The sequence below is a fragment of the Falco punctatus genome (assembly GCF_963210335.1).
Source record: "Falco punctatus genome assembly, chromosome: 1".
In the NCBI taxonomy this organism is placed as follows: Eukaryota; Metazoa; Chordata; class Aves; order Falconiformes; family Falconidae; genus Falco; species Falco punctatus.
This window is the reverse complement of record NC_137580.1, coordinates 88,762,942-88,788,327: the sequence shown is the minus strand read 5'-3', so window position 1 is coordinate 88,788,327 and position 25,386 is coordinate 88,762,942. Positions and strand designations below refer to the sequence as shown.

Here is a 25,386-nt window from a genome sequence, read left to right as displayed (position 1 = left end):
CAGTCAGTCAGATACACGGGCTTCCTTGGAGCTATGCCCATGAGGTGTTTTGAAACCAGAAAGTAAATCTGATGAGGTGCCAGCTGGTTGCTCAATACAGGAAACCATCTAACAATGGTGAAGCAGCTGTTCTGACCCAGCATCATTGTGATGGGGGATGTCAGCAGCCAGAGCACTGAATGAGATGTAGTGTTGAGCTTACTCAGCTTAGGGACTGACCTTGTTTCCACCTACCACAGGAAGGTGAGAGCGGCATCATTTCCAGGCTCGCTGGAGCCCAGAGAAAATTAGCTCCAGAGAAACTCACGGTTTTGTCAGCCTCTATGTGTGAATCTGCTGAAGAAGTCAAGCAGGAAGGCTAGCTCTAAACCTGCTTCTCCCGCCTCAGCTTTTCTGGAAGAAACAAACTTTTCTCAGGTATTTAAGTACTGCCATATGCTCTGGTGGTGGCTGGCTGAGCAAATGTCCGGCCCACCAGTATGACTTTAGCTGTGCTTTGAATTTCTCAGTAAGTGTTAAGCACTGGCAGTATTGTCTTTTGCGTGTAATGGTAAATTTATAGGTAGCTCTACACAACAGTCATAGGAAGTCTTCTTCCCATCTTCCATAGTGTGACCCAGAGAACATATGTGGTCCATGCAACTTACCTGCGTGGACCAGGGTATGGAGCACTTTTGGACACGCTGGAAGAAATCTCATCATCCTTGGGAACAAAAAGTCTCCCCAGGAGCCAGATGGGTGATGCTGCAAAGATCTAAGCTGTTTCTTGCTAAGAGGAAAGCTAAGATCTAATATATGACAAAGTTGTCATTACAATCAGAAGATACCACGGAGCTGTGAAAAAAAAAAAAGCATCTGGGAAAAAGAGATCACATACATGAAAATACCCTGAGGGCAGAAAAAAATACCCCAGGAGTAGAAATGTAGAACAAAAAAGCTCCCTAATGGGGATAGTGCTGGGTTTGATTCAGTTGACAAGGAGGGCTCAGTTGAGGGAGGAAACAAGTCCTATGCCCATTCTGTATGCTGCTGCCAGGAGAAATGAATAAGCAAATGGGTGCCCCATATGTTCGCGCTGCTCCACTGAATGTGTGCTTCAGGCACCACCCAGTGAAAGAGAGCTCAAAAATAAAGGGGGGTGGGGGGAAGCTGGGTGTATGCAGCCATGCTGACAGAGGTGTGGGGTCTTAACCCTGAGCAGCAGTCAAAGCCAGTGCTGTATCCGCACTCTCCTGCTCTGGATATGCTTGGATTGAGCAGAGAGCACAGTAACAAAGAGACCCTGGCTACAGATCTGGTGGAGAAAGGGAGAACAAATCAAATGCTTTACAGCCCCATTGCTGTGTGTACACAGATGATACCCATAAGCAATCAAGGAACCCAAGCAGTGGATCAGTCCTGAAGGACAGACAGACACAGCTGGATGTGGGCCAGAAGCGTACCAAGGCATCACGCCAATGTCTCCCTTAACCATAAGGCTTCAGGGAAACGGAGCCTCCTACGCCAAGTGTAATATGCACAGATGAAGTGAGCTACCAAGAGGATGGCATGGCTGGGCATGCAGCAGTGGATGTCAAAGCAGTAATTAAACTCCCCCAATTGGAGCTATACCATTAAGATGAATCTGCATTCCCATTATAATCCTGCCTGCAAGGGTTTTATAAATAATATAGCTGTAAATACTCACTTCATGTTGATAGCCCATAAATTCTTAGCCCAGGGGCATTTTCTGGTTAATCTTACTTATTTCCCTCCCTCTTTCTCTCTCTCTCTCTCTCATTTCTTGGAAAATTGTGTACCACCTAAAGGGTGGCTGCAGACAGCAGAATATGCTAAGTCTTGCCAGTTCAGTTGGCTTAGTGCTGTTATTTGAAAAATGACACTTGGCCATTGTCTCGGCACAGGGAAATCAGATTGTACCAGACTTTCTGCTGGTGCAAGTCTAGTATCTCCCCTGGCTTCAGCTGTGCAATGCCCACTTAGACCAGCAGGAAAGCTGATCTGTCTCTTGCAGGTGGGACTGGTAAGATGATGAGCAATGAGCTGTCCAAGTGTTTCTGTACAAAGCAAGCGTACGTGAGTGTACACCCGTGGTTTGGTTTTTCTCTGTGCAATCTTCTAGTATGCTGGGATCTTAAATCTCTGTTGGTGGATCTGCTTCTGCCTGGCTTGCTTGCTTTACTTTATTACACCCTCTCAGCATCCTAGGAGCAGTCCACAGCTCTTCGGAGTCTGCAGATGGCAGGTCAAAAAATACTGGCAGATACAATTACATCCTGCAGGGTACATCTGCAGGGCTGGACAAGGTCTGTGTCTGCTGGGAGCAGCAGGCTGCCTTGCAGCACAACGCATGCATCTGCAGCCCGTGTCCTCTGGTCTGGCTGAGTGTGTCTGCTCACTTGAGGCAGCTGCAATTCCCGTCCCACCACTGCTCTGCCTTCCCTGCGGTATTTGCACCCTGGCCAAGGCACAGTGATGAGGTATGGTGTTAAATATCCTCACTGTGCACTAGAGTGAACAAGGTATCTCTCTTTTTACAGGTAACAAACTGACGCTCACCTGGGACACATAAATCTGTGACTCCTGAGAGCGTGTTACTGCAAAGGTAAGCCAGTCTGTGTAAGGAAGGATGTGCTGAGGACCAAGCTAAGAGCTGGATTTAGCTGAGGAGTGAGGGAAATTTGTAAATAAGAAAAAAGGCTGATCATAGTACTCTTTGAAGCGGGCATTGGACATGTGAGGAGGACTGGTTTTGATTACATGCATGACCCCAGGACTGGCCAACAGTTGTGTTTTAGTTGTTGAAGGGTGTGGTACACATTAGTGGTGTAGACCTCTGTCTCTGAAATCTTGGAGCACACAATGAACTGGAGGGTTTAGGGTGGTGTTGGATGGGTTCCTGGCTTACTTGGTGAAGGAAGGCTGTGTTGTGACGACAGGATGCACGCCCCAGTGCTCTGTTTTGAGCACATGAACTGTTTCAACATGGACAGGCAGAGATAGGGAACTGCACAGGCAGTGGACAAAACGTGAGTGTTCAGGACATGGTAGTTCTCAGCGCAGATGTGGGGAAGCTGGGTGTTTGATCCTGAAAGGAGCTGGCATACTGCATTGAAAGGAGGGCTTAGAAATGGCCCTCCATTCCAGATGGCTCCGTGACTTAGCATTCAAACCCTGGCTATTCACAGATGGACCTTCTGGAGACCTCCAAAGTCTGTGGAGGATTTCAGTGCTTCAGTCTCGAGGAGAGAGGTGCTGAGCACTATAGAAAACGGCATTCTGTATTTCTGGCCTCTGGCATACCCTACAAAAGTCTGTTCGTGTTATACTGCCACATTCCTGAAGTCAGTGGTTGCTTCTTTTTCTTCACAAGCTTCTTATAATAGTGCCTTTCCAATACTGCCTTTGAAATCTTACTCAAGCCTTGTCTGCCATACCAGTGCATGTATACAGGCTTTCTGATGAGGGTTAACCTGTCTACATGCATGGCAAAAAGAGCATTTGTGGTGCTGGTAACAATCCTCACATGAACACTAAGGCAGTGGACAGAAAAAGCAGATATGTAATTTTTGGTCCTGTAAATTCTTACTCATGAGTATGCAATTTGCTGGTAGCCCGGGGTACTGACCACCACTGTTGCAAGTGCTGTAAACCCCAGGACATTCAGAGCAGAGCCAGGGCTGTTGGTACACCTCCCTGCCGCTGGTACTATGGCTGTACAGGCATCCCAGCGAGCCAGTCCCTGCTCCAACACACACCCAAAGGTTAGTTACCACTATGGCGAGAAATCCAGTATGTTCCCGAGATGAGGTAGGTCATTACCTAATGAAGCAACAAGATAAGTTTTGTGTCTGAATCAGAGGGAGGATTTGTCCCCCATGCTACTGATGGCAGAGTTGCCTGCAGTCTGGGGGAGCCGAATTTGCCTGGAAAGTGATGGTAGCACTGAGTGATGGAGGAGATGGCTCTGTTCCAGCAGCAGGGCTCTGCCCTCAGCATCAGTTTGGCACCACGCTGTCTGCACACTGGCTTTTCTGTTCCTGAATAGTGGCAGACAGAAACAAGCTCCCACTTATGCACTGACCCCTTTACCTCTCCTCTCAGCCTAGACTGTCCCAGAGGTCCTTTCCAAAACCATTTTGGGTTCTCCCAAAGACAGATCTTGGCCAGTCCGGCTGGGTGGGCATAATGGGATGTGGTAGCAGTGGGATGCAGTGGCTTTTCTCTGAGGGGGTATCGATCCTCAGCACAGCCAGGGGCTGGCATGGAGGGGTGTGGATGGCTTGGACATCCCTCTTCCAGCGTGCAGCACAGCCCTCCTCCCAGCCCCTCATTCCCTGCCTCCAGGCCGTCGGCCAGGTGCCCCTGCCAGGCAGGCAGTCGGGGAGGTGGCAGGCTGCTCCCGCAGTCGGGGAGGTGGCAGGCTGCTCCCGCAGTCGGGGAGGTGGCAGGCTGCTCCCGCAGCCGCTCCCGCCTGCCGCGGCGGTCCCCGGGCGCGGCGGTCCCGCACCGCCGGGGCACGGAGCGGCGGGAGCTGCACAAAGAGCCCGGCCCGCCGCGCCAAGGGGGGCTGCATACCCGTACCACCGGGGAGGGGGGCTTGCGAAGCCCGGCTCCCTGCCGCACCCCGCCGGGGCGGGGGGCCCTGCAGACCCCGGCCGGCACCGCCCGCGCCCGCCGCGCAAAGCCCTTTGTTGCCGTCCCAGCCCGCCCCTCCGGTCCTGCCCGCGCTGCCCCGGAGGTGGCGGCCCCGGGGCCCGCTCCGCCCGCAGCATTTTACCTTCCTCAGCAGCCTGAGGATGTGCACGGCGTGCTCCCGCTTGTGCTCCCGGATGGTGGCCTGGATCTCCCGCAGCCACCCCACCCGCCGCACGTAGGGCGCCGGCGAGGCTTTCCGCAGCACCCCGGGCAGCTTCTGCGGGTGGAGGAGCAGGGAGGAGAGGTGGAAGTCGCCCCGGCCGCCCTCCAACCTGCCGGCGCAGGGCTCCTCGGTGCTCTCCTCTTCCAGGCTGCTCTGCCGGCTCAGCCGGGAGCCCATGGCCGCGATGCCGCCGCGCCGCGCTCCGGACCGGGCGGGCACCGGGCTCTGGGCCGAGGGAGGCGCCGGGAGAGGCGGAGGGACCGTGCCGCCCCGCCCGGTCGGCTCCGCCCCGGCTCCCCGTGCTCCCCGGCTGGTGGTTCCCGGCGCTCCCGGAGGAGCAGAGCCCCAGCGGTATTTTTTTTGCCCGGCTCCCCGCCCCAGCACCCACCTCCCCAGCGGCTGGGCAGCTCCCGCTGCCTCTTCTCCCGGAGGCGCCTCCTCCCCCCGGGTTCCTGCTGCTGGGAGATGCTGGGTGGAGAAGACAAAGGAAGAAGCGCATGCTGCCGGGACCGCTCCTTGTATCCAGGCATTTCGGGGAGCTCTTTTTCCTAGGCAAACTCTTTGAACACTGCAAAAGGTTGTCAAGGTTAATAGTGGTTCAAAACACGCCATCTGGCTGGGACTGTTTCTGTGGGCTGTTTTCTATCAGTCTGCTGTTGGACCCAGAGGAGGTGTTTTTACAAATCCAGAAAGTGGCAGGAATTTTGCCCACCACCCGTCGTCTGCAACTGATAGTACGATGCTGGCACCGTTCCTTACCTGCTGTGGGTAGAAGTGTTTTCCTTGTGTGCATTCCTCCCTCCTCCAGCAGTGCACAGCAAGTTTAGCACATGCTTTTCCTCAGACAAAATCGCTGCCATCTGACAAGATGATAAAAATCAAAGCCTGGATCCCATCTCCAACAACTGAGATTTTGCAGGCAGCTGACTCATGCTCCCAGTACAACCAGTGGCTCAGCCTGACCTTCCACTTTCTGGAGCTGGAGCCATGGTCTCACTTCTGTTCAAGACTGTCACCACACTGAGCCCTGTTGCCCATGACAGACTGCAAGTCCTGCACACAGAGCAGGAGTGTCTGGTAGCTGTGATGTGAGGACACACGGCTATAGGAACAACCTATAGGGTTCCTACTGCCTTCTGCATCCATTAGACAAGTATCATCCAATGCAGAAGAATCTGTTCTTGTGGCCATTTGGTCCTCAGTTTGGTGGATGGCTGTGGCTCTTTCCTGTACAGAGCCAGCAAAGTTCATTTTTCTTCTCAGCATTCCTCAGAGCTGTGAATGGGGATGGAGACGTGGGTGCTCCGCATCACTGCATTCTCTTTCAAATATTCCATGGGTGATCTCAGTCTGGGTTGAAAGGACAGGGGCAAAATGGGCACTGGACTCTAAAGCAGCCTGGCCAATGCATCAATTTTGTCACAGTGTTTACGTGGGTTTCTAACCACAATTGGCCAAATTTTGATGGCCCTTCTCAGAATTTTACTCAATGTGTGTTCAGACAAAAGCCCTGACTGTTCAATTCCCAGTTATTCCCTCTTCTGCTCTATCTAAGCAGCTGCAAGAGAGAAGTTAGCATTGATAGTTTGTGAGATATTGCTGAGCCTGACTCAGGCTAATCCCATTTGGAGGGAGTAGATGCTGAGAAGCTGATTGCTCATGGCTTGGACATGTGTCCTCTGTGCTGGGTTAAAAGCTGGATGGATGGCCGAGCCCAAAGCACGGTAGTAAATGGAGTTACATCCAGCTGGCAACCGGTCACAGGTGGTGTTCCCCAGGGCTCAGTATTGGTGTTAGTCCTGTTTAATATCTTTATCAATGATCTGAAGGGGAGGGGGGTGTCAAGTGCACCCTTAGTAAGTTTGCAGACTACACCAAGTTGGGCAGGAGCGCTGATCTGCTTGATGGTAGGAAGGCTCTGCAGAGGGATGTGGACAGGCTGGATTGATACACCGAGGCCAATTGTAAAATTCAACAAGGCTTAGTGCTGGGTCCTGCACTTGGGTCACAACAACCCCACACAACGCTATGGGCTTGGGGAAGTGTGGCTGGAAAACTGCCTGGTGGAAAAGGATCTGGGGGTGCTGGCCTGCTAAACATGAGTTACAAGTGTGCCCGGGTGGCCAAGACGGCCAACAGCATCCTGGCTTGTTCAGAAACAGTGTGGCCAGCGGGACTAGGGAAGTGACTGCCCCCCTGTACTTGGCACTGGTGCGGCCATACCTTGAATTGTGTGTTCGGTTTTGGGCCCCTCACTGCAAGAGGGACGTGGAGGTGCTGGAGCGTGTCCAGAGACGGGCAATGGAGCTGGTGAAGGGTCTGGAGCACAGGTCTTATGAGGGGAAGCTGAGGGAACTGGGGTTGTTCAGCCTGGAGAAAAGGTGATTTGGGAGGGGATCTTACCACTCTCTACAACTGCCTGAAAAGAGGTTGTAGACAGGTGGGGGTGGGTCTCTTTGTCAAGATAAGAACTGACTGGACAAGAGGAAATGGCCTCAAGTTATGCTAGGGAAGGTTTAATTAGGAAAGATTTCTTCACTGAAAGGGTGGTCAAGCACTGGAACAGGCTGCCCAGGGAGGTGGTGGAATCGCCATCCCTGAAGGTGTTTAAAAAATGTGTAGATGTGGTGCTTTGGGACATGGTTTAGCGGTGGACTTGGCAGTCCTCGGTTAACGGTTGGACCTGATGATCTCAAAGGTCTTTTCCAACCTAAATGATTCTGTGATTCTAAGGACTTCAGGATCTGGTCGGAGAGCTCTGAGAGAGGCTGGGTCAGGAGAAAATAATTTGTATGAGGTTCAGCATTATGGCTCCAGGGCTGTCACCGAGAGCAAAGGGAAGGACAAAAACTGCGTGGCTGGAGCGATGGGTAAAGGTGTCAATGGTGGGTGGTGCGGTGGCCTTTCCCTGCCATCTGGCAACTGGGCAGGCTGCCTTAGATCTGTGCTTTTGCCTGCCCTGTTCTGTGAGTTTTGCTGGAAGGAGAAGCAGCAATAGCAGGGTTTGTAACAGAAGGATCAGTTTAATAGCAGAATAGCTTTGTATGGCTGGATTGTCTCACAGCTTATCTCCGAGAGTCAGGAGAAGGAAACATAATCAGCAGTTTACACTTAGGCGGGGATGAGACCATGTGCATTGTTCTGAGGCGGTGGGAGAACCAGGGCAAGCAAGCTGCTCAGAGGATGGCACTGTTACCAGGATACCTTCTCCTCTGTGTGTGACTTGAAAAAATCCCGCCACAGATCAAATCCTCTTAACAAACGAACAGTTGCGGGAGCAGTGCAGCTGTCTCTTGTCTGTGTGCTTTAAAACTGGAAACACTACAATAGCGTGAATAATAGGAGCTAATGAGAAACACACCGATTCTCTGCTTGGTTTTACGGAAGGAGAATGGCTGGCTGGCAGCCCTTTGTAAACTAAGAGGTAATCCTGCCCTCTCTGTGTGTGCACTTTCAAAGGGCACATGACAGTGAGTGCATTTCTGTAGCTAAGATGGTCAACAAGGTTTGCTGCATATAGGGGGAGGAGGCAGGAGTTTGCTTGGGAAGAGTAGATTCTGTCAGAAACTGCATCCTTTGGTCCTCTGCAGCCCTAGGAGAGACTGAGCCAGTAGGTAAGGATGCAAGACCTGGGAGATACCAACCTACAGGAGTGTCCCTGCTTTCCCTTTCCTCTTTGCTGCCGTGACAAGGGCACCTGAAAACTCTGCAGGGAGACAGATCAGCTCATGAACTTGTTGGGTAGGACAGAGTGGGGACTGCAGGGCCTCTCCCTCCCTCTCTCAGGTCACTCTCTCACAGTGACCAGAAGCTGTGGTTTTGAGGCTTGGAAAGAGGATTTCTTTGCCCCATCCCAGTGGATATATTAACACCTCTCAGAAGGATATTAACTTGCTTGTAACCTTAACAAGGTGTACATGGTGCTGCCAACTGCAACCAGCTGGGTGCAGCATGGCTGAGTCAGATTTTTACCAAAAATCTCCTGAGATGAGAAATGGGAAAAAATGGAAAGCAGACATCCTCTTGCTATTTGCCCAGATTATGTGCTGTAAGCACATCTCCTTGTTGCCATCCCTGTGTCCAGTAATGGGAACATTCCCAGCTCCTGGCCTTTCAGGCAAGTAAGGAGAGTTCAGGTCAGTGCCAAGAACAGAAGAGTGACTGTACTGGATCAGACCACGAGTCTGTTTCCCCTGTGATCCTGAAATAGCAGTGGTTAATAGAGAATGCCTAGCGAGGAGCATAAGGGAGGGATGCAGGCTGATGTGTTCCTGAATACCCTCCTCACCATCAGCCATCTGTAGTTCAGGGATTTCCTGAGGTGGGGATCTCTGCATTTAGTATTCCTTCATGAGTTTTTCCTAAACCTTTTTTTGAGCCTGAGCAAATTTTGGGCATCCACAGCATCTTCTGGCAGAATTCCACTGTTCAGCTGTGTGTTGTGGGAAGAAATATTTACTTTGTTCTGAATCTGTCAGTTACTGTTTTCATTTGATGCTTTGTAGCTTAAATATTGGAAGAGGCAGCAGGCAGTCATTCCCTATTCATTTTCTCTAAGCCACTCTCAAATGATAAACCTCTGCTATGTCCCCTCTCGGGTTTCTGTTTCCCAGGCTGAAGAGTCTTGCTCTCGTACAGAAGCCATTTCAGACCATAGATCATCTTAACTAGCCCCCGTCCCTCCTCTAGTCCTGCTGTAGCCTCTAGTGAACCTTCACAACCATGGGGATGCAAATGCACCCTGAAGCTACCAGGTAGCGCAGTGAGATTTGCGGTTTTGCCCTTTGTCTCCTGGCACTCACTTTGGTGTTTTAATTGCTTTTGAGCCTTGGGCTGATGCTTTCATTGGGCGCTCCTGGCTTGCTCTTAGCATCGCTTGGCATGCATAGCCCCCCGTGATTTGGTTTGCCCGCCAGTAGACTGGGAAGGGGACTGTAGTTGCTCACCCCTTACAAATTCACAAGGTTGCCAAGGCCTCTCATTTTTGTATCATTTCATCTCTGTAGGGTCTGTGGTATATGCACAGATAGGGCTCATGTGCAGTGGCTGGGAATGTTGTGCCTTCCTCCCTGACGCAACGGGAGGGTTGCCTTGAGTTTGCACTGTATGACGTGCCTCTGCCCCGTCTGGGTAGTGCTCAGCACTGTAGCACTCCCTGCAGAGACTGCAGAGCTGGATCACTGCAGCCAGGGCTGGTGCCACTGCCCTTTTCCTTGAAATACCCTGTGGTGCTCACGGTGTGACTGCAATTCCAATTGCCCCTGCCTGGGAGGAACCAGGCACACGCACGCGCACACATGCACTCACACACCCACACGCTCACTAAGGCAGTTCTGATTTGTATGCTGGTCAAGCTGGATTCGAATGACAATCCTAATTATGTTTGCCTTGTATATGATGAAGGTTGCATTTTTGACTGTTGTTGCTGGGCTGGAAATGTAATTGATTAATTTAGCACTTAAGAAGGGAAAGAGGATTAAGGCGGTGGTGAGGCTGTGCTGCCAGACACTGCATTGACTGCCTCACACTTTCACAGCTTCAGCTTTTGTTTGCCTGCAAACCAGCTTGTCTGAGCTCCCAAGTTGTTATTTCTCGTGGCTCTGAGCTTGTTGGCAGATCCCTCAAAGCCATGCCTCCTGCAGGGAAGAGAGCTGTAGCCCTGGAGAGATATGCGTAAAAAGCTAGCCCAGGCTCCGTGTTTAGTTCCGTTGTATCTGGGGTGCAAATGCCTTCGCTGTTTGGCCATGTTCAAGGGGAAATGTAGGTGGGGAGCTTGATAGCCCAAACACCTGTAAATTCTTGACTGAGCAAAGCAGCACAGACCTGGAGAACGTCCACCTGGCCATGATGTTGCAGCTTCAGGGAAGAAATCCCCTTAATGGTTGTGCAGAGTATGTGGAGGTGGGGAGGTAAAAGACAAAAGCAGCACCAGTTGGGCTGTGGTCTTAGGGAGTGCCCGCAGCACCAGTGCTGACAGTAGCAACTGCATGCAGACAGGCACTGCTGAGACTCTGCACTTCATGGGGAAATGGTAGCAATAGCCCATGTAATATTAATTAGGTCTTAAGCTTTTTGCTTCTTGCAGCTGAGGCACTCTTTGCAGCCTGTGAGGCCCCTTGGTGGTGTTCTGGGTCTGAGGCATGCATCTGGGCAGTGATGGGTCTTAAAAATGACAGACTGCTGCTTAGTAATTATGGGCACTGGTCTGCTCATTACTGGGGAAATGAATCAAGTTCTAGCAGGGCCCATAAAAGCAGATTTGTTAGCCAGTGTATCGCCTGCATAGAGAATCTTAACAACTTGTGATCTTGTGATCACAGTTAAATTGGGCAACATCGCTGCAAGTGCAGGGAAGGTCACCAGTCCACTCCAGTGATGCATGGCATTAACTTGACTTCCTAGCACAGGAGAATTCTGAGCTTCCACTACTTTTGTGATGAATTAATTAGGTATCTGAGGCATGTGGAGGATTTCTGTCCCCTCTATTCTGGGAGCATGCTACACCCATTTAATTGAATAAATTTTATCTTGATTAAATTAAGCCAGACTGTGAAGCTGCATACTGTGGGGCTAGAACACAGTCTCGCACTGAACTGCTGCAGTGGCTGTAGTGCCTGGCAGAAAGGCAGAGCAAGCAGTGCTGAAGCACCACCAAAGACACCCATCATAGCTCTGGAAGCACTGGGGCTAGCCACGCTCTGCACAAAGGCCTTACCCTTCCTGTCCTGTCTTGTCCTGTCCCACTCAGGTAGTGTATCACACACCTCCGGCATGGGGTATCTCTTCGGGCCCTGTGTGGGCTTTCAGAGGGAGGTGGTGAGAAGCCCTGACTTCTCACATTCTGCCCCAGGCTTGCATTTCCCTGTGCTTTCCCTCCACCTTGTCCACTTCTCCATTGCTGCCTGGTCCTGTGTGTGCTTTCCAGACACCTTTGCTGTCCTCCCCAGCTCTCTGCTTTCCCCTGACAGACCTTCAGGAAGCCCTACAGAAGGGGAAGGGAGAGTCACTGGGACCAGCAGGAGACCTTTCAAGATGACAGCACAAGGTGCCCTTTGTAACGCCTTCTGCTTTTCATCAGCCTGTAAAGGGGGGCAGTAAAGTAAAAGAAAAAAGAAGAGCAAATGCAGTTAACAAAGCAAAAGTGGGGAAGTGACACCTCCAGGGGAAGTCTGTGATCCTAGGGGCTGCTTTGCTGTTCAGCCACCTGCCTTTGGGGCACAGCAGTGGCTGCTTGCCTGCTGATGCTTTCACAAAGCTGATGGGAGGTGTAGGGGAAGGCCCTGAGACCTCTCCAGGCATTACTATATGTTAGACCATTTAAGAAGCTGATCTAAGACAGGAGAAAGAGTGGAGGAATTTCTGCAAGGACTTAAAATGCACCTTGCCACAGGGCTGTCATATTTCCAGCCTGTAAGAGGCAGAAACATCTGTTCTTATATGTCCCTTTGGGATCCCTTTTTTGTGTGTGCTCAAAAATATTTCTAAAGAGCTTTTAGAAAACCTAGCTTAGGAGGGACCTCCACAGGTTAAGGCTACGGGTGGGAGTTACAGTTTCATGAAAGAATCAAACCATCTTAAGCCCATACAGGAGAGGCTGAAGGCAGCACCAGGTGCTGCTAAGCTTCTTTTGGAGTTTGAAACCGCTGAGTGTGCAGGTTATATTGGTTGTAAGCATCTTAGCAGTGGTGCTAAACCACTGAAAGCAACCACAAGCCTCCAGGGAAGCATGTGGACCAGCTGCTGGAGGCCAGACAGCCGGACTGTGGAGGTCAGATCTGAGGATCTGAGCAGGCACAGTGTGTGAAAATGCTGGTGGCTGGTTTGCATGGTGCATGCATGGGAAACTCAGTTCTCTCACCATCACTGGCTCTGGTGGGTGAAGCGAGTCCAGCCATCAGAATGACACATAATATGTCCTCGCGCTGAGGAGGATGACATCACTGACTTAAGATTTTCATGTTCTCCAAAGACCTCAGCACCTTTAAAAAAAAACAACTTGTTTACGGTTCATGGCAGGCCTGGAAAAGTGACCAGCTGTTTTTATTTCTTTCCAGCTTGACTAACTTTTCTCCATCTATATCCAATGTTAAAAAGACATATCTCAGCTAAAAAAAACGCCAAGTACTTAAAGGGTAGTAGACGAGTAGAAGAAGCAGGGCTCAAAGTGGAAATTGAAGCATAAAAGCCTTCTCTGAAGCATTGCCTTCTCTGCCCAGGAACCTTTCAGAACCAGGCTGTTACACACCAGTGACCCAGCATTTAGACTTGATGGGTGATCAGAAGCAGGTCTTTAAGTCTGTTGGTGAATGTCCAGTGTTGAAGGGGCTTCTCTGGGTGTTCTGTACTACTCAGCCAGTCACTGGACACTGGACTGGAGCTGCCCCCTGAAGTTAGCATGAGTCCCCCTCCAGCTTGTGCCCTCGTCACCAGTGTCACCCACTCCAGCCTTTGAAAGGTAAGAGCCAAATTGACCTACTGCCCTGTCTATGCCATTGATGAATTGGATCTTTCACTGCTGGCATCTGATTTAGGTTTTGTTTCTCACCTAAGACACCCCGAGGGATTCACTGTGTGGGGTGATTCCCTAGACCCACTTCAGTCTGCAGGGCAGTGCCAGGAGCAGACAGGCAGGAAAGGGTAGTGCTGCCCGCCTTAATCTTTCCAGAAGGCTGCAGTGTAGCCTGTCCAGTGCGGGTGGAAATGCAAACAAGCTTTTCCTAGGAGTCTTCTCTGTGTCATTAATACCTGGCACCACTGAACTGCTCAGCACAAAAGCTCTTTTGGGCTTTGCCAGGTTCAGGTTTGGTTTGGATAGCACTCGTGTGTGTCACTTCTGCGTTGTGCACGAAGCTTGCTGCTCGTGGAAGTGGCATCCTGCACACGCTGTCCCTCGTGCAGTGCTATGGATGGAGCCCTTCCAGACAGGCTGTCAGAGCCTATGGTCTTCACCAGATGTTAACCTTTGTTAACTGTGTTAACCTTTGAAGTAAAGTGAATTTCTAATGTCAGAACAGCAGAGGCCAACATACAACCTTCCACCTTCCCCTACTGTTTTTTCTCACCATAAAAAATGCTTTGGCCCTTTCTGTGCTTACCACAGCAGTTTTACGTGGCTTAGCCCACGTTTGCCTCATCGCGTCAGTCCACACAGTTCACTTGTAAGGAATTTCATCCACGCCTTAAAGAGATTGAGGAAAATGAGGTTGGGAAGGCTCCAGAGCACAGGTCCTGCCTCTGTGATTGCAGGCAACAGTGCTGAAAAGGAAGAAAAACCAGAGGGAAAAGTGAGCTGCTTTAGAAGAGTTACCTTGTGAAAAATGTTTTTAAGAGCAGTGAGCAAGTGCCTCCTTCCTTTGCACCATTATCCCACAGGGCAAAGGAAAGGCACTGGGGTGCCATTCCCCAGATCTACCCTAAACCCAGAGGGACCACTGATGGGGTACCCAGCCCTTGGTGTCTCTCCCCGCACTCCCTGGTGTCAGGTGGTATTTATTATCCTGCGGGCCGATGCCCAAGCTGCAGCCTCACAGGGAAACAGGACAGTCCATCCCAGGGAGGATTTCCCCCCTCTTTTTCATATAGGACTGCTCCATGAACAAGGCATGTGCCCGAGGCAGCGAGCCTGTGCTTGGTAAGGAATAGCAGGTCATGTCCAGGAGGCAGGGGCATGGTTGCAGGCCACGGCCTTTGCAGGGCCATCCAGCTTCAGTGCAGCACAGGTGACCCTTTGGACGGGCAGGACAGGATGGGATGCTGAGGGGATGCAGCAGGGCAGTGGCATGGGGGTACCCCATGGAGGGGATGCCCCCATGGGGCTGCTGCTGCTGGCAGCGCATCCCCCATGGCAGCTGCCTCTTTGAACAATTGGCAGACCCCCTTGTCTGAAACCACCACAGATTGCAGGCTGGCTACCTTTGAATTTTCTCCCATCTGTGCCATCTAGTGCCCAGTACAAGAACTGGGACTGACCCAGCCTCTCACCCACAGGGGAACAGCCCGGCTGCTCTGGAGAAGAGGCTCTCCTCTCCCTGGGCCAGGCGCCAAGCCGTGGGCCAGGCAGGGGTGTGCTGGGAGGACCCCTGAGATGCCGCACCGCCTGCATGGAAAATCCCACTTAGCTCCAGGTAGGATCGCAGCGCGCAGGTGTGTCTGTGGGGCGGATGGAGTGGGGAGAGGGACTCTGTTCGGAGGCTGGAGGTGAGGTGAGGCTGGGTGATATTATGCTGCCAGAGGTTTCAGGTAGGGAGAGGAAGGCTTGAAGCTCTCGGGAATCCTGCCTTTGCTTTTCAGGCGTTGCATTCCTGTGGCATGCTCTGATGCTGCACACATGTTTTAAGGGACAAAAATACTGACCTCTAACTGGAATTCTCCTGTTTGGAATAACATTGACATCTGTCCAAGGGGAGCTACAGTTAGCTTTACTTAAGTGAATGCCCTAGACCGTAAACCACTTTTTTTCCCCCCCATATAACTATAGGTTGTTGAGCATAATCTTTGTTATGCCATTTCTTAGGTAAGTTCCTTGTAGTATGTTATTATTTTTTCAAAAAGCTTCAGTAGCTGTAGGTTGATTTGCCAGCTTTGAGTCTTAACTCTGCCTCTGTCCTTTTTATCCTTTTCAAAGAAATACTTTTCCTCTTTACAGACCCAGTTTCATTTATAAGCTCTAAATAAGAGGGAATGAATCAGGAGCTAACAAATTGTTGCTTCCTTCTTGCTGCATTGTTTTCACAAATCTCTATAAGGGATTTAATGGTGGTGAAAAGAGCTGCTAACTCAAACCCATTGGTATATATCTATCCTTCATATTGGTTTATCATAGCCAGGCATTACATATTTCTCTATATTGAATTTCATCTGATTTTCCCTGTTTCACAGATGTTTTCAAGTTTTCCACAAGCTCTTTGAAATGGTCCTGACGTTCTTTGCTAGCCTCATATGTTATCTCCTGCCATTTCATTACTGGGCCACAAGTAAATATATTGAACATGCTGCCTGCAGCATGCACAGGGCACCCCACTCAGCATGTGGGGCTTTTTAACACATGATGTTTTGATCATTCGTTCTTGTAACTTATATTAGATTAAGAATTATTATCTGACATCTGCTTCCCAGAAATTATTAGTGACTTCAGGGAGTTAGTAGTAAAATTGTTCAAAGAGCAGGTGAGCACATTCTTCTTCTCAGGATCACAGGTGGGAGTCTGTGAACTCTGTTCCTCTTTGCTTGTGAACTGTATCGGCTGGTTTGCTCCCTGTGAAGCTCTGCAGGTTTGCCTCTCAAGGATATATTGCACAGGCATGTCATTCTCTTTCTGAAATGTAAGGCTTAAGTAAGTCTGACTGCTTAGGAATTTTCAGATGTGAAAAGGTAGAATTGTCCCTTAGCATCCGATAGGTAACTGGCTGTAGTGATGGCTCTGGTTTTGGAGCTGGCATGCTCAGAGCTCTCCTGGGACTGCTGTTGATCTTGGCATGTTACTGCTTTTGAAGGGACTGATCTTTGAAACCAAGGCTCCAGGAAGTCATTTAAGGATATGTTTGCATCCCGTTGAAGCACTGAAACTGTGAGGATTTTAATGGGAAGGACACTCATCTTGAAACAGATGCAGTGTTTATCTGCTTTTGCCTAATTACACTCCATCTTACTGGAGGTGGTATTCTCCAAAGCATCCCCTCAGCCACAGGATGCCAGTGCTGGTGTCAAGCCCCCACTTGCCCAAAGCTGAATTGGTCCCAGCTGTGCTCTGGAGAGCTCTATATCTGAGGTGCCTGAGCTCAGCCAGGTGCTTTGCTGTGCTGCCTGCATGGCTGTTTGCACACCTGTGGTTTTTCTTCTCCCGAGACAGACAGAGTGCTGCAGAGGCAAGGTTGGTTCTCCAGTGATCTCCCAGCTTCTCACAGGTCCGTAAGTTTCTTTATTGGTGTTTCTTGGTTCCTTGGGATTCATAGTCTTTAGGGCTTTGCACTTTCTCCTGTGTAATTCACTCCCAAGTCTGTTGGTATGCCACAGTCTACACAGGCTTTAAAGTGTTTGTGTGAGACAGGTACCAGCAAGAGTTCTTTCTGCAGTTTGCCCCCAGATCCACTTATTTAACAGGGAAGCCCCAAATCTCTGTTTTACATTTTTTTTACATTACAAATTTTACATTTACAATACATTTACAATGTGCAAGGAAATGGAGGCTCAGACAGGCAAGGTGATTTGTTGCAGTCATTTAGCAGCAGAAACAGGAGTAAACCCCTTCTCACACCCCACGCCTCAGTGTTATAACCGTAAGGCCGCATGTTTCTCTTCACGCAGCCCCTGCACATGCAGCACAGTCAGTGTAGGTGTCCAGCTGTAACCTGGGGAGGTTTGGTGCAGGGGTCTCCCTCCCCTGTGCTGGGGAGGTGCTTGGCCTTACACGCATCATCTTCTATCGCGGCACAGCCACTGCTGTATCATGCTCAGTATCATGCTGTATCACTGCTCAGTATCATGCAGGGGCAAGGCCTGGGCAGGGCTGAGCTCATCACAGCAGCTGAGCCTGGCTCTGTCTGGCCTGTCTGGTTAGAGCTGTGCGGGGAAGGGGTTGTGCGACAGCTGGGCTTCCAGCTCCCTAAACACGCGTCCCAGCTTTAATTACAGTGACACTGCTGCCTGGGTGTAATTAGCAGTTGAGAAACTCTGAGTGTGATTTTAATAAGCTGAGAGTAATGCAATTTGTCTTTTCTATAAGAGATGCTTTGCAAACAAAAACTGTAATTAAAAAGCATACACATAGGGCAAATGGTGACTGTGCAGTGGATGCGTTACTGCTGTAAGTGCAGCGTGTCTGGCATGCAGCCTGACCTGGCAGAGGGGTACCCCTTTGAGACAGTCTTCATGATGGGGCTCCTGGGGGACCAACATGTGAAAACTGCAGGATTTGGCTCAGCTGCAGGTTTTACAAAAGGCTCTTCCCTGTCTTCACAGCTCCCCTTTGATATAATGTTGTTCTTGATAAATATGAGTCTCCTGGGTGTCATCCTCCCCACGGCTTTTCATTTCTGCCACCGTTAGGTTTCTGTGCTTTCCCCCATGAGCCCAAATTAGCTCAAGGCTGGTGGGACCTCTGTGGTGGAGGCCAGCAAGGCAGCCAGGGAGGCAGGAAGCCCTTTCAAGAGCAGCCAGCATTTCTGGTAGGCTCAGATCTGAACAGCCAGACTGAGCCCTGGACTCTGCCTCTCTTCCCTGCTCCTTCCTGCTCTCTGGGAAAACAAAAAACCCAAAAAACCCCCTCTCTTTTATCTGGTCTTCTGTCTCTGCACACTGCCTGCCCCCCCTGGAGTTCAGAGTTGTCTGGCTATGGGAGCTCTCATGGGGGAGCAGTCTTTTAAAGTCCCCAAGGTCCGTTTCCCCCCAAACACCATTACACAGCAGGCTGGTCTTGCCAGCAAATTGTCCCTCTTCCCCAGTGCTGTGAGGCAACTGTGCAGGGGACAAGGCGGGAAACAGAGGCACAAAGGCTATCAGAAAATAGTTATACTGTCTCCCCAGGCATCAGAGGGCTGGAGTTCGGGGATGTGTGCCTGACACCTGGAGGAGGGAGGAGAGTGGGAATATCCCCCCAGCCTGTGGGAAGCCCCTTTGCCTCTGTCTGCAGGGGAAGGTGAGGTGCTGTCCCTGGGGAGGCCACTTGCCCCCTTGCAAATGCCCGTTTGTGCCTGATGGCAGTGGCTGCTATGGCTCTCGTAATTTAGCAGGTGCCTATGTTTGTAGTACCCCTCCTGTTGACCTGTGGGGGACACCTGGTCTTTGAAAGTGCAGAGCCAGAGAAATGCCTGTAATTTCCTTTCTGTTGTTACTTCTCCTTGCCTGGGAGCAGTGGTTGGAGTTGCAGATTGCTAAGGGGGGAGTGGGTTAAAAGCAGCTTGCTCACTCGTGTCCCTCTGTGCTGTGCCATGCAGGTGTGACTGGCCTGCTGCCTGCTCTGCCAGCTAGTTGCAGCCCTGGCCCATTGGGAAAACAAACAAAGCCTTCCCCAGAGATCAGGTTGAAGGATCTGTGATTTTCACTGGCAGTGGAAATGGTAGCAGGTGTGGGCTCAGCAGATAGGAAAACACTCAGCACCTGCCCCATCCCAACACAGAGAAGCTGTGGAGCAAACACAGGGCAGCCCATCCATGCAGGATGGAGGGGGGAGAGCTGATGGGGCCAAGCTCACGTGCATGCTTGGTTGCAGTGTCGTGCTGCTTGTCCATCCTCTGCGGCATGCATGCTCCTCCCAAAGCTATGGCAAATGGTCTTCCCAGGAGCCCTGGGAAGAGCTGCTGCCTCTGCTTCCAGTCCAGCTGGCCCATTCATGATTTCCAAGATGGGCTGCAAGTGCTTTGAGGCAGATGCTTGTGATTCTGCTGTCTCAAAAACAACGGCCATCTTTGGTGCCCTTTGCAGCACCAAAATAAAGAAGCCTAGAGAAGGCTGGGCAGGGGACCAGATAAGTCATACAGGGCCCTTCTCCCATCTAGGGCTTTAGAACCTGTACTTGAGATGCGAGTCTTGTCCTCCTGATAGTGGGTTGCCTCTTTCAGGAGAGGAGACCAGCTGGTGCTTGAGCCCTCATCCCTTCCACAGTCCTAAGCTATGCTCCACCCAGAGGAGGAGATGCTGCAAGCATCAAACCTGCCAGGTTTCTGCACTCAGATGTAGAGGCCGTTCAGGACAGGCTCCTGTCTCTGTGGTCTTCTTTGGATGAACTTTGTGACCACCATCCTGGGAAAGCACAGAATCATCCAGTGATTTCGGTGTATACCTGGGGGTTGCTGGAAGACGGACATACTTGACTGCTTTGCTGAAGCGTGGGCTGTGGGAGGAGCCTGCCCAATTGCACGATAGTGTCCATCCCACATACGGCTATGGCTCAAGGACGTTTTCACCAAGGTTAAATCTGTACCATGCATTTCCTTCTTAAGATCAAAACTGTTGGGTTGCAAATGGCCACATAGAGATGAACTGTATTACCCAAGTCTTAACTGGAGTAACTGTAAGTCTGAAGGACTAGGGGAGTACTTGGAGCTGCAGGGAGTGACATCTTTAGAAAGGAAAATCCATTTATTTCCCAAGGCTGTCATTCTGGGGAGCAAACAGAGGGTGTGGGGTGCTGAGAGCTGTTGCAATAAAAAAGATATAAGTCCAGATTCTCACTTACAGTATGAGCTGTCTGGTACAGCATGCAACCTTCCTATGTAGTGCTATGTGAATTATCTGCCTGCTGCTGAGCACCTTCCTCACCTGCCCACAGCAGGTAGAAGGGTCCTGGTGTAAATCGGAGCTCCCCAGCCCGTGAAACTTGTTTCTGGGTGTTCATCCCAGAAACGGGTTTCCCCTCTGGAGTCTGGTGGAGGTGTAGCCAGAAAGTATGTAGCTCACTCAGTATAAATTAGCACTTTATCTAAAGCCTTCTTAGGGACTCAGTGAAAATTCTTCCTACGCAGCACCTGAGCAACCATCAGTGGCTCTTTCCTCCTGCAGCACCCTCAGAGATGAGTTGATTCCCACTTCCATGTCAGCCGAGTGGCCCTGCCATGTACAGTGGTGGAGGCAGGCACCAGCAGGCCTGGGGATGCGAGTTGACAAGTGGAGATAACAGATCTGGGGATGGCTGCACTGCTGCTTGTCTGTGCTGCCTTGTCCCATCCCTCTCTGAGAGGTTGCAACCCTGATCTGGCTACAGGGCCGGAGCTGCTAAGTAGTTCAGTGGAAAACTTGCAATACTAAGGTAAGCCAGGACTGAATCTGGCTTACCAGGATGTGGTGACTTTTATGCTGAGAGGTTTAATTTGTTGCTCTGAGAACAGTAGAGCTGATCCTGCAGCAGAAACTGCTGAGAAAGGGACAAGAAGTTGTAAGGCTTCCTAGGCTTCCTGAGAAGTGTGGCTCTCCTGAGGTGAAGTTTGGGTGGGCTGCAAACACAGATCTCCATGGAGCTGAGCCTTGGGTCAGTGCTTGTTTGTGTCCAGGAATAACTTCTGAGCCTCACTTCTCTGAGTGCCACTGATTCTTAGGCAGAATGGAAAAAAGACTTATGGAGGTTTGTATAGTGGACCTTGGCTCTTCCTGGGAAAAGTCCTTGTTCCTCTGGTTTTAGGCCCCTCTTGCTTTGGTTGGACTTTAACAGCAGTTAGTCACTCAACAACTTTCTATAATAATCCACAAGTTTTCCATTAAGTGGCAAACACTTTGAACTTCTCCCCAGCTCCTCTGCTGCAAACTAATCTGCTGTCATTTTTCACAAGGAGAGGGAGCTACCTTCATGTTTTATTCATTTCCTCTTCATAGTGGGGAAGAAACCAAAACCATGGGAAACAGTGAAAACAACAGCCCACAGAGCTCCAGGCTCTGTGCCGTTAGATCATCGTCAGCCTCTGCACTTGCCACTTCCAACTGCATGTGGATTTAATGTATATGTCGGGGACATGACAGGGAAGAGAGCTGATGTCTAGCAACAGGCTTAGAGGAATCTGGGTGAAAGATTCCTTATTCCAGCCCAGGCACTGACCTGCTCTGAAGCCCTGGGCAAGATTGTCTCTGTTGCCCTGTCTCTAAAGTGGGGGTATGAACGCTTTTCTCATGTAAATTTTCTCACATAATTCAGGGACCTGTAGGGGTCCCTGGCCCTGATAGTAGCTTAAAAATGCTGTTAAGTAGTGAAAGTTTTTGTGATGATGATGATAAGAATTTGGCCGTCTGGACAGGTTATAGAGTTTGGGGATCTTCTGTAGGTGCAGCAAGTACTGTAGGCTGTTATTTGGTAGGCAGCTTTACACAGTCTCCCCTGTGTCTCTCCCTCTTTTACTATGAATATCAGTGGAGAAATAGGACTCTGTTCTTCCTCTTTGTGCTTACGATTTGGTTAGAGCTTGCTCTGCCACTCACCTAGCGTGTTTAGGCTGTCTCCAAACTATCCTGTAAAAGACATGCTGCGCCTTGAGCAAATGGGGTGCTTTCCTTGGGCTTGAAAGGGTCTCCTGCAGGTGTGGTCATACTGAAAGATGCCTGCCAGGGGTACAGGTTTATTCTTTGGATAAGGATATCAGAACAATTCAATGCAAATTGTTTCTGTTTTGATCCCAACAGCTCCAAAGCCAGGCCCCCTCCAAAGCAACAGAACAGGAGCAGTTTATTAGGACCATGTTTATGTAATTTGCAGGGGAGTGCAAATACACTGAGCAGCTCTTACCTATATAAAAGAACGCTAGTTTGTCCTAGGTCTGAAAAAAATCTCTTAGGCAGCCTTCCTAGCAGTTAGAAGTTAAGACACATGCATACCTGCTCTTGAGTCTCTTGACTAGCTAGCAAAGCAGGCCCATTCCTTAGGGTAAATAATGTTCAGACCATGATTTGGCGTACAGGAACACTCCTTACAGCATTTTAAATAGCTCCCTTACTTCAGCTGGCACAGTGTTGGGTGAAGAGGACAGAGATCTTTGGCTGAAAAATATCCTGGGAAGGGGAACTTGGCCTCTCCTTTATACAGCTATTCTAGATATACTCAACCAATAATTTATAAGCTCTGAATCAGCCAAACCTTGTGCTGACGCATGACATGGCTTTTCATGGTCAAACAAGCCCTTCAATGGAAGACCAACAAAAATGTAACAAAGGAAGTTGAAGATGAATTATTTTCCCTTTGGAGAGCAATGGTACATCCTTGAGAGATTTCCTCTCCATTCACAGGCTACAAGACTTCCTTTGATGGAGAAGGGCAGGATGTGCCTCTCAAGAGCTTCCTAGGTCAGTGTCCAGGACACCCCCTTTTATGGGATGCCCATTCCTTCTCCTCCACAGAGCTCTGAGCTCCTATGGCCATGCAGCTGGGCAGTGCTCCAGCATCTGCCAACTTTGAAGAGTGCAGGAATGGAATTTTCCCTAACAGTGTGGGTATGGGGGCAACAGCGCTCTAATGCAAAGGGTGTCCTTGCTGCCGGGGCTTGTGCAATGGGCAAAACCAGTGACTGGCAGAGTATTGTGAAGGAAAGGAAAGAAACAACTTTGCCAGTACAGATTCACTCCTGGGACTATCTAACATCAAAGTATTGTCTCCATTCAAGTCTGATCTTTCCTTGCTCTCCACCCTCCATGTGGTTCCCTTTACCGTGAGAAAGTGCCTGACCATTCTCTTCTCGGCTTGCCCTGTGAGCCAGCAATTCTTCAGGGACAGGGAGGGGGAAGGGTGGCATGCCTTTACTGCTCAAAGATACGACTTCATTACATCACCCTCCCTTTCTGACCGCTCCCATATATATAAAGTCTTGCTGCCATTCACCTCAGTGTGACTGATATTGCTTTTGAAATCCCTGCTTCTGGGAACTCTTCAGGAATAAGGGACAAGAGAGCAAAGCAGAAGCGCCTTCTTTTGGGGTCACTAGCTGAAGGTGAACTGCACCCAGGGAGAACAGAGCTTTTAGAGTAGTGAGTAAACAGCATGATTTTATCTTATCTGCATATTTTGGTTGGATTGGGATGTGAAAGAGAGGAGTCATTTCTTTCCTTTTATGATGTACCTTTCCAGCTCTTTAATCATACTCTATTGAAGTGTACCTTTGTTTCACAAACCTTCAGGCTCAGGTTGGAAGAGCAAGTGTTTCCCTTACAGGGATTGCCAGGGCTCGATCTACCGTGTTGAATTTGGCTTCTCTCAGTTAATGAAGGCCAGGTCACAGACAGCAGGGTCTCTGTCCAGGCAATCTGAACAGCTGTGCTTTCACCCCTTAGGGGAGCTACTTAGCACTGTGGCTTGATAGGGTCAGTAGTACATCAAATGTCAACTGATGGTGTCAAGAGGAACTGGGTTTTCTGACAGAGGCTGAGATCGAGCTGGGAGTCTAGTGACCTGGGATCGCAGACAAGTCACTGGGCAAGATATTTCACCTCTGCATGGCCCATCCAACCCTTGAAGGTACCCTGCCTACCACCCAGCTTGATACTGGTCTTTGCTCCTCATTGGGTTGAGAAGTTCTATGGAAATGTTGGTACGTAAGGTCATAAGACTCACAATTTGACCCTGGTTTTGCATGTAGTATGAGTGACATGGCATGCTGATAAGAGAAGTGCTGCTTTAGCAATCTGGCAGAAGAAAGACTTAAAACTGTCAGAGTTCAGGGCTATACAGACACTGGAAGGCGGATTTCTTGGGGTCCTAGAGATGAGAAATTCTTACTTAAGCCACTGTCCTGCTGGTAAGTAAGTAGTCCTCTTCAGAGAAAGCTAGATCTAAGTAGTGGGCTGAAATCCGTAGATCTTGCATACCTATTCTTTCCACATGTTTCTGTGCTTCTAAGTGGTAATGGAAAATGCAGACTGTGTTGGGATGGGAGGTCAAGCACTGGCACGTTTCTTACCTGGCAGCAAGGGGGAAGGCCAGGAGGCAGGTGCAGAGCCAGAAAAGCTGCAGGGACAATGGGATGATGCTGGGAGTGTCTTCCAGAAAGCAGAGTGGAAGGGCAATGCTGTGGGAGAGAGCAGAGCTCCTGATGCAGAGCAGGGAGAGCACTCTGCAGAGTGCATGTCAGGGGATTAGTCACATGTGGGGAAACTGGCCTGTGAGGCAGAAAGAAATGTCCTGAAATAAAAACCAAGCAGGCCACATTTAAGTTTTTGTAAAGACATTTCTGTTGCAAGGAACTACCAAGGGCAACTGCATTTGTGGAGAAGGAATAGATTGTGTCCAGGAAAATGAATATTTAGACACGTGAAGGACCAGAACATCACCCAGGAGGCTGAGTGCTTGTTACCAGAACAGAAATAATGGTCCTCTCCTACGTGTGCTTGGGAAACAAAGATCTGTTCCTGCTCTTGGCTGTTTCTTACACTATGGTATCTCCATCTCATGCTGATTACTAAAGCTGAATCTAATAGCTCTGGTTACCTATCTAGTGGAAGAGGTATAACATCCCCCACTGAAAACCCACTCAGTCCCCTTATGGCTGTTTTATTTGTGCTGAAGCCTCCCCCAACACTTTAAAGATGGTCTCTGAGCGACCAGGGCTCTTCTCTCACATCCAGCTAAAGGTCCCAGTCCTGGCCTGCATTTCCTGATCCAGCTGTCCACAAGAAGCAGGAGTCAGATCATGGCTACTCCAGGAGAGATAAAGCTACTCAAAGCAGCTCCATGGCAATTAAGACACTCATCTATCTGTAGTCTGTTGGTCTAGCAAAAGCAGGTGAATTAAAGCAGGTAGCTACACATTTTTTTTTCAGCTGGAAACTGAGCACTTTTCCAAGATCTGCTGAAATCTGTGGAAACCTCTCCAGTGAATGCAGTCGTGAGTTTGTTTATTATTTTGGAATCTAGGGGTTTTGTTTGGTTTTGTGGGTTGTTGTCGTGTTGTGTGTGTCATCGTCCCCCCAGTGCTCTACAGTCTATAAAATAGTTAACTGCTATGGCAGTAACATTAAATAAACACTTCTGCAGAGCACCAGTAAAGTTCAGACTTCTTTTGTGATCTAAGAGCTTCAGTGTGCATGTGAAGGATAGGTCCAACTGCAGCAGTCAGGCTAAA

The 25,386-nt window shown here is 49.9% G+C and overlaps 2 protein-coding genes across 5 annotated transcripts in view; one reads left to right on the top strand and one right to left on the bottom strand.

Moving 5' to 3' along the window:
* Nucleotides 1-14,862, bottom strand: part of LRRC75B (leucine rich repeat containing 75B) — a 31,562-nt gene extending 16,700 nt beyond the window's left edge. The window contains exon 1 of the mRNA XM_080392424.1: nt 4,781-14,862. Coding sequence (XP_080248550.1) covers nt 4,781-5,473 — 693 coding nt within the window. The 5' untranslated portion in view covers nt 5,474-14,862. The remainder of the gene's footprint in view (nt 1-4,780) is intronic.
* GGT1 (gamma-glutamyltransferase 1) overlaps nt 6-25,386 on the top strand; it is a 53,469-nt gene continuing 28,088 nt past the window's right edge. For 3 of the 4 annotated variants that reach the window (XR_013928916.1, XM_080392189.1, XM_080392188.1), the window contains exons 1-2: nt 6-2,480; nt 14,849-15,058. Coding sequence is in view for 2 of the 4 variants with exons in the window: in XM_080392189.1 (XP_080248315.1) it covers nt 2,476-2,480; nt 14,849-15,058 (215 nt within the window). In the remaining 2 variants the exon portion in view is untranslated. Of the gene's footprint in view, nt 2,481-14,848; nt 15,059-25,386 lie in introns of those variants that run through there. The other variant, XM_080392190.1, reaches the window with a different exon arrangement.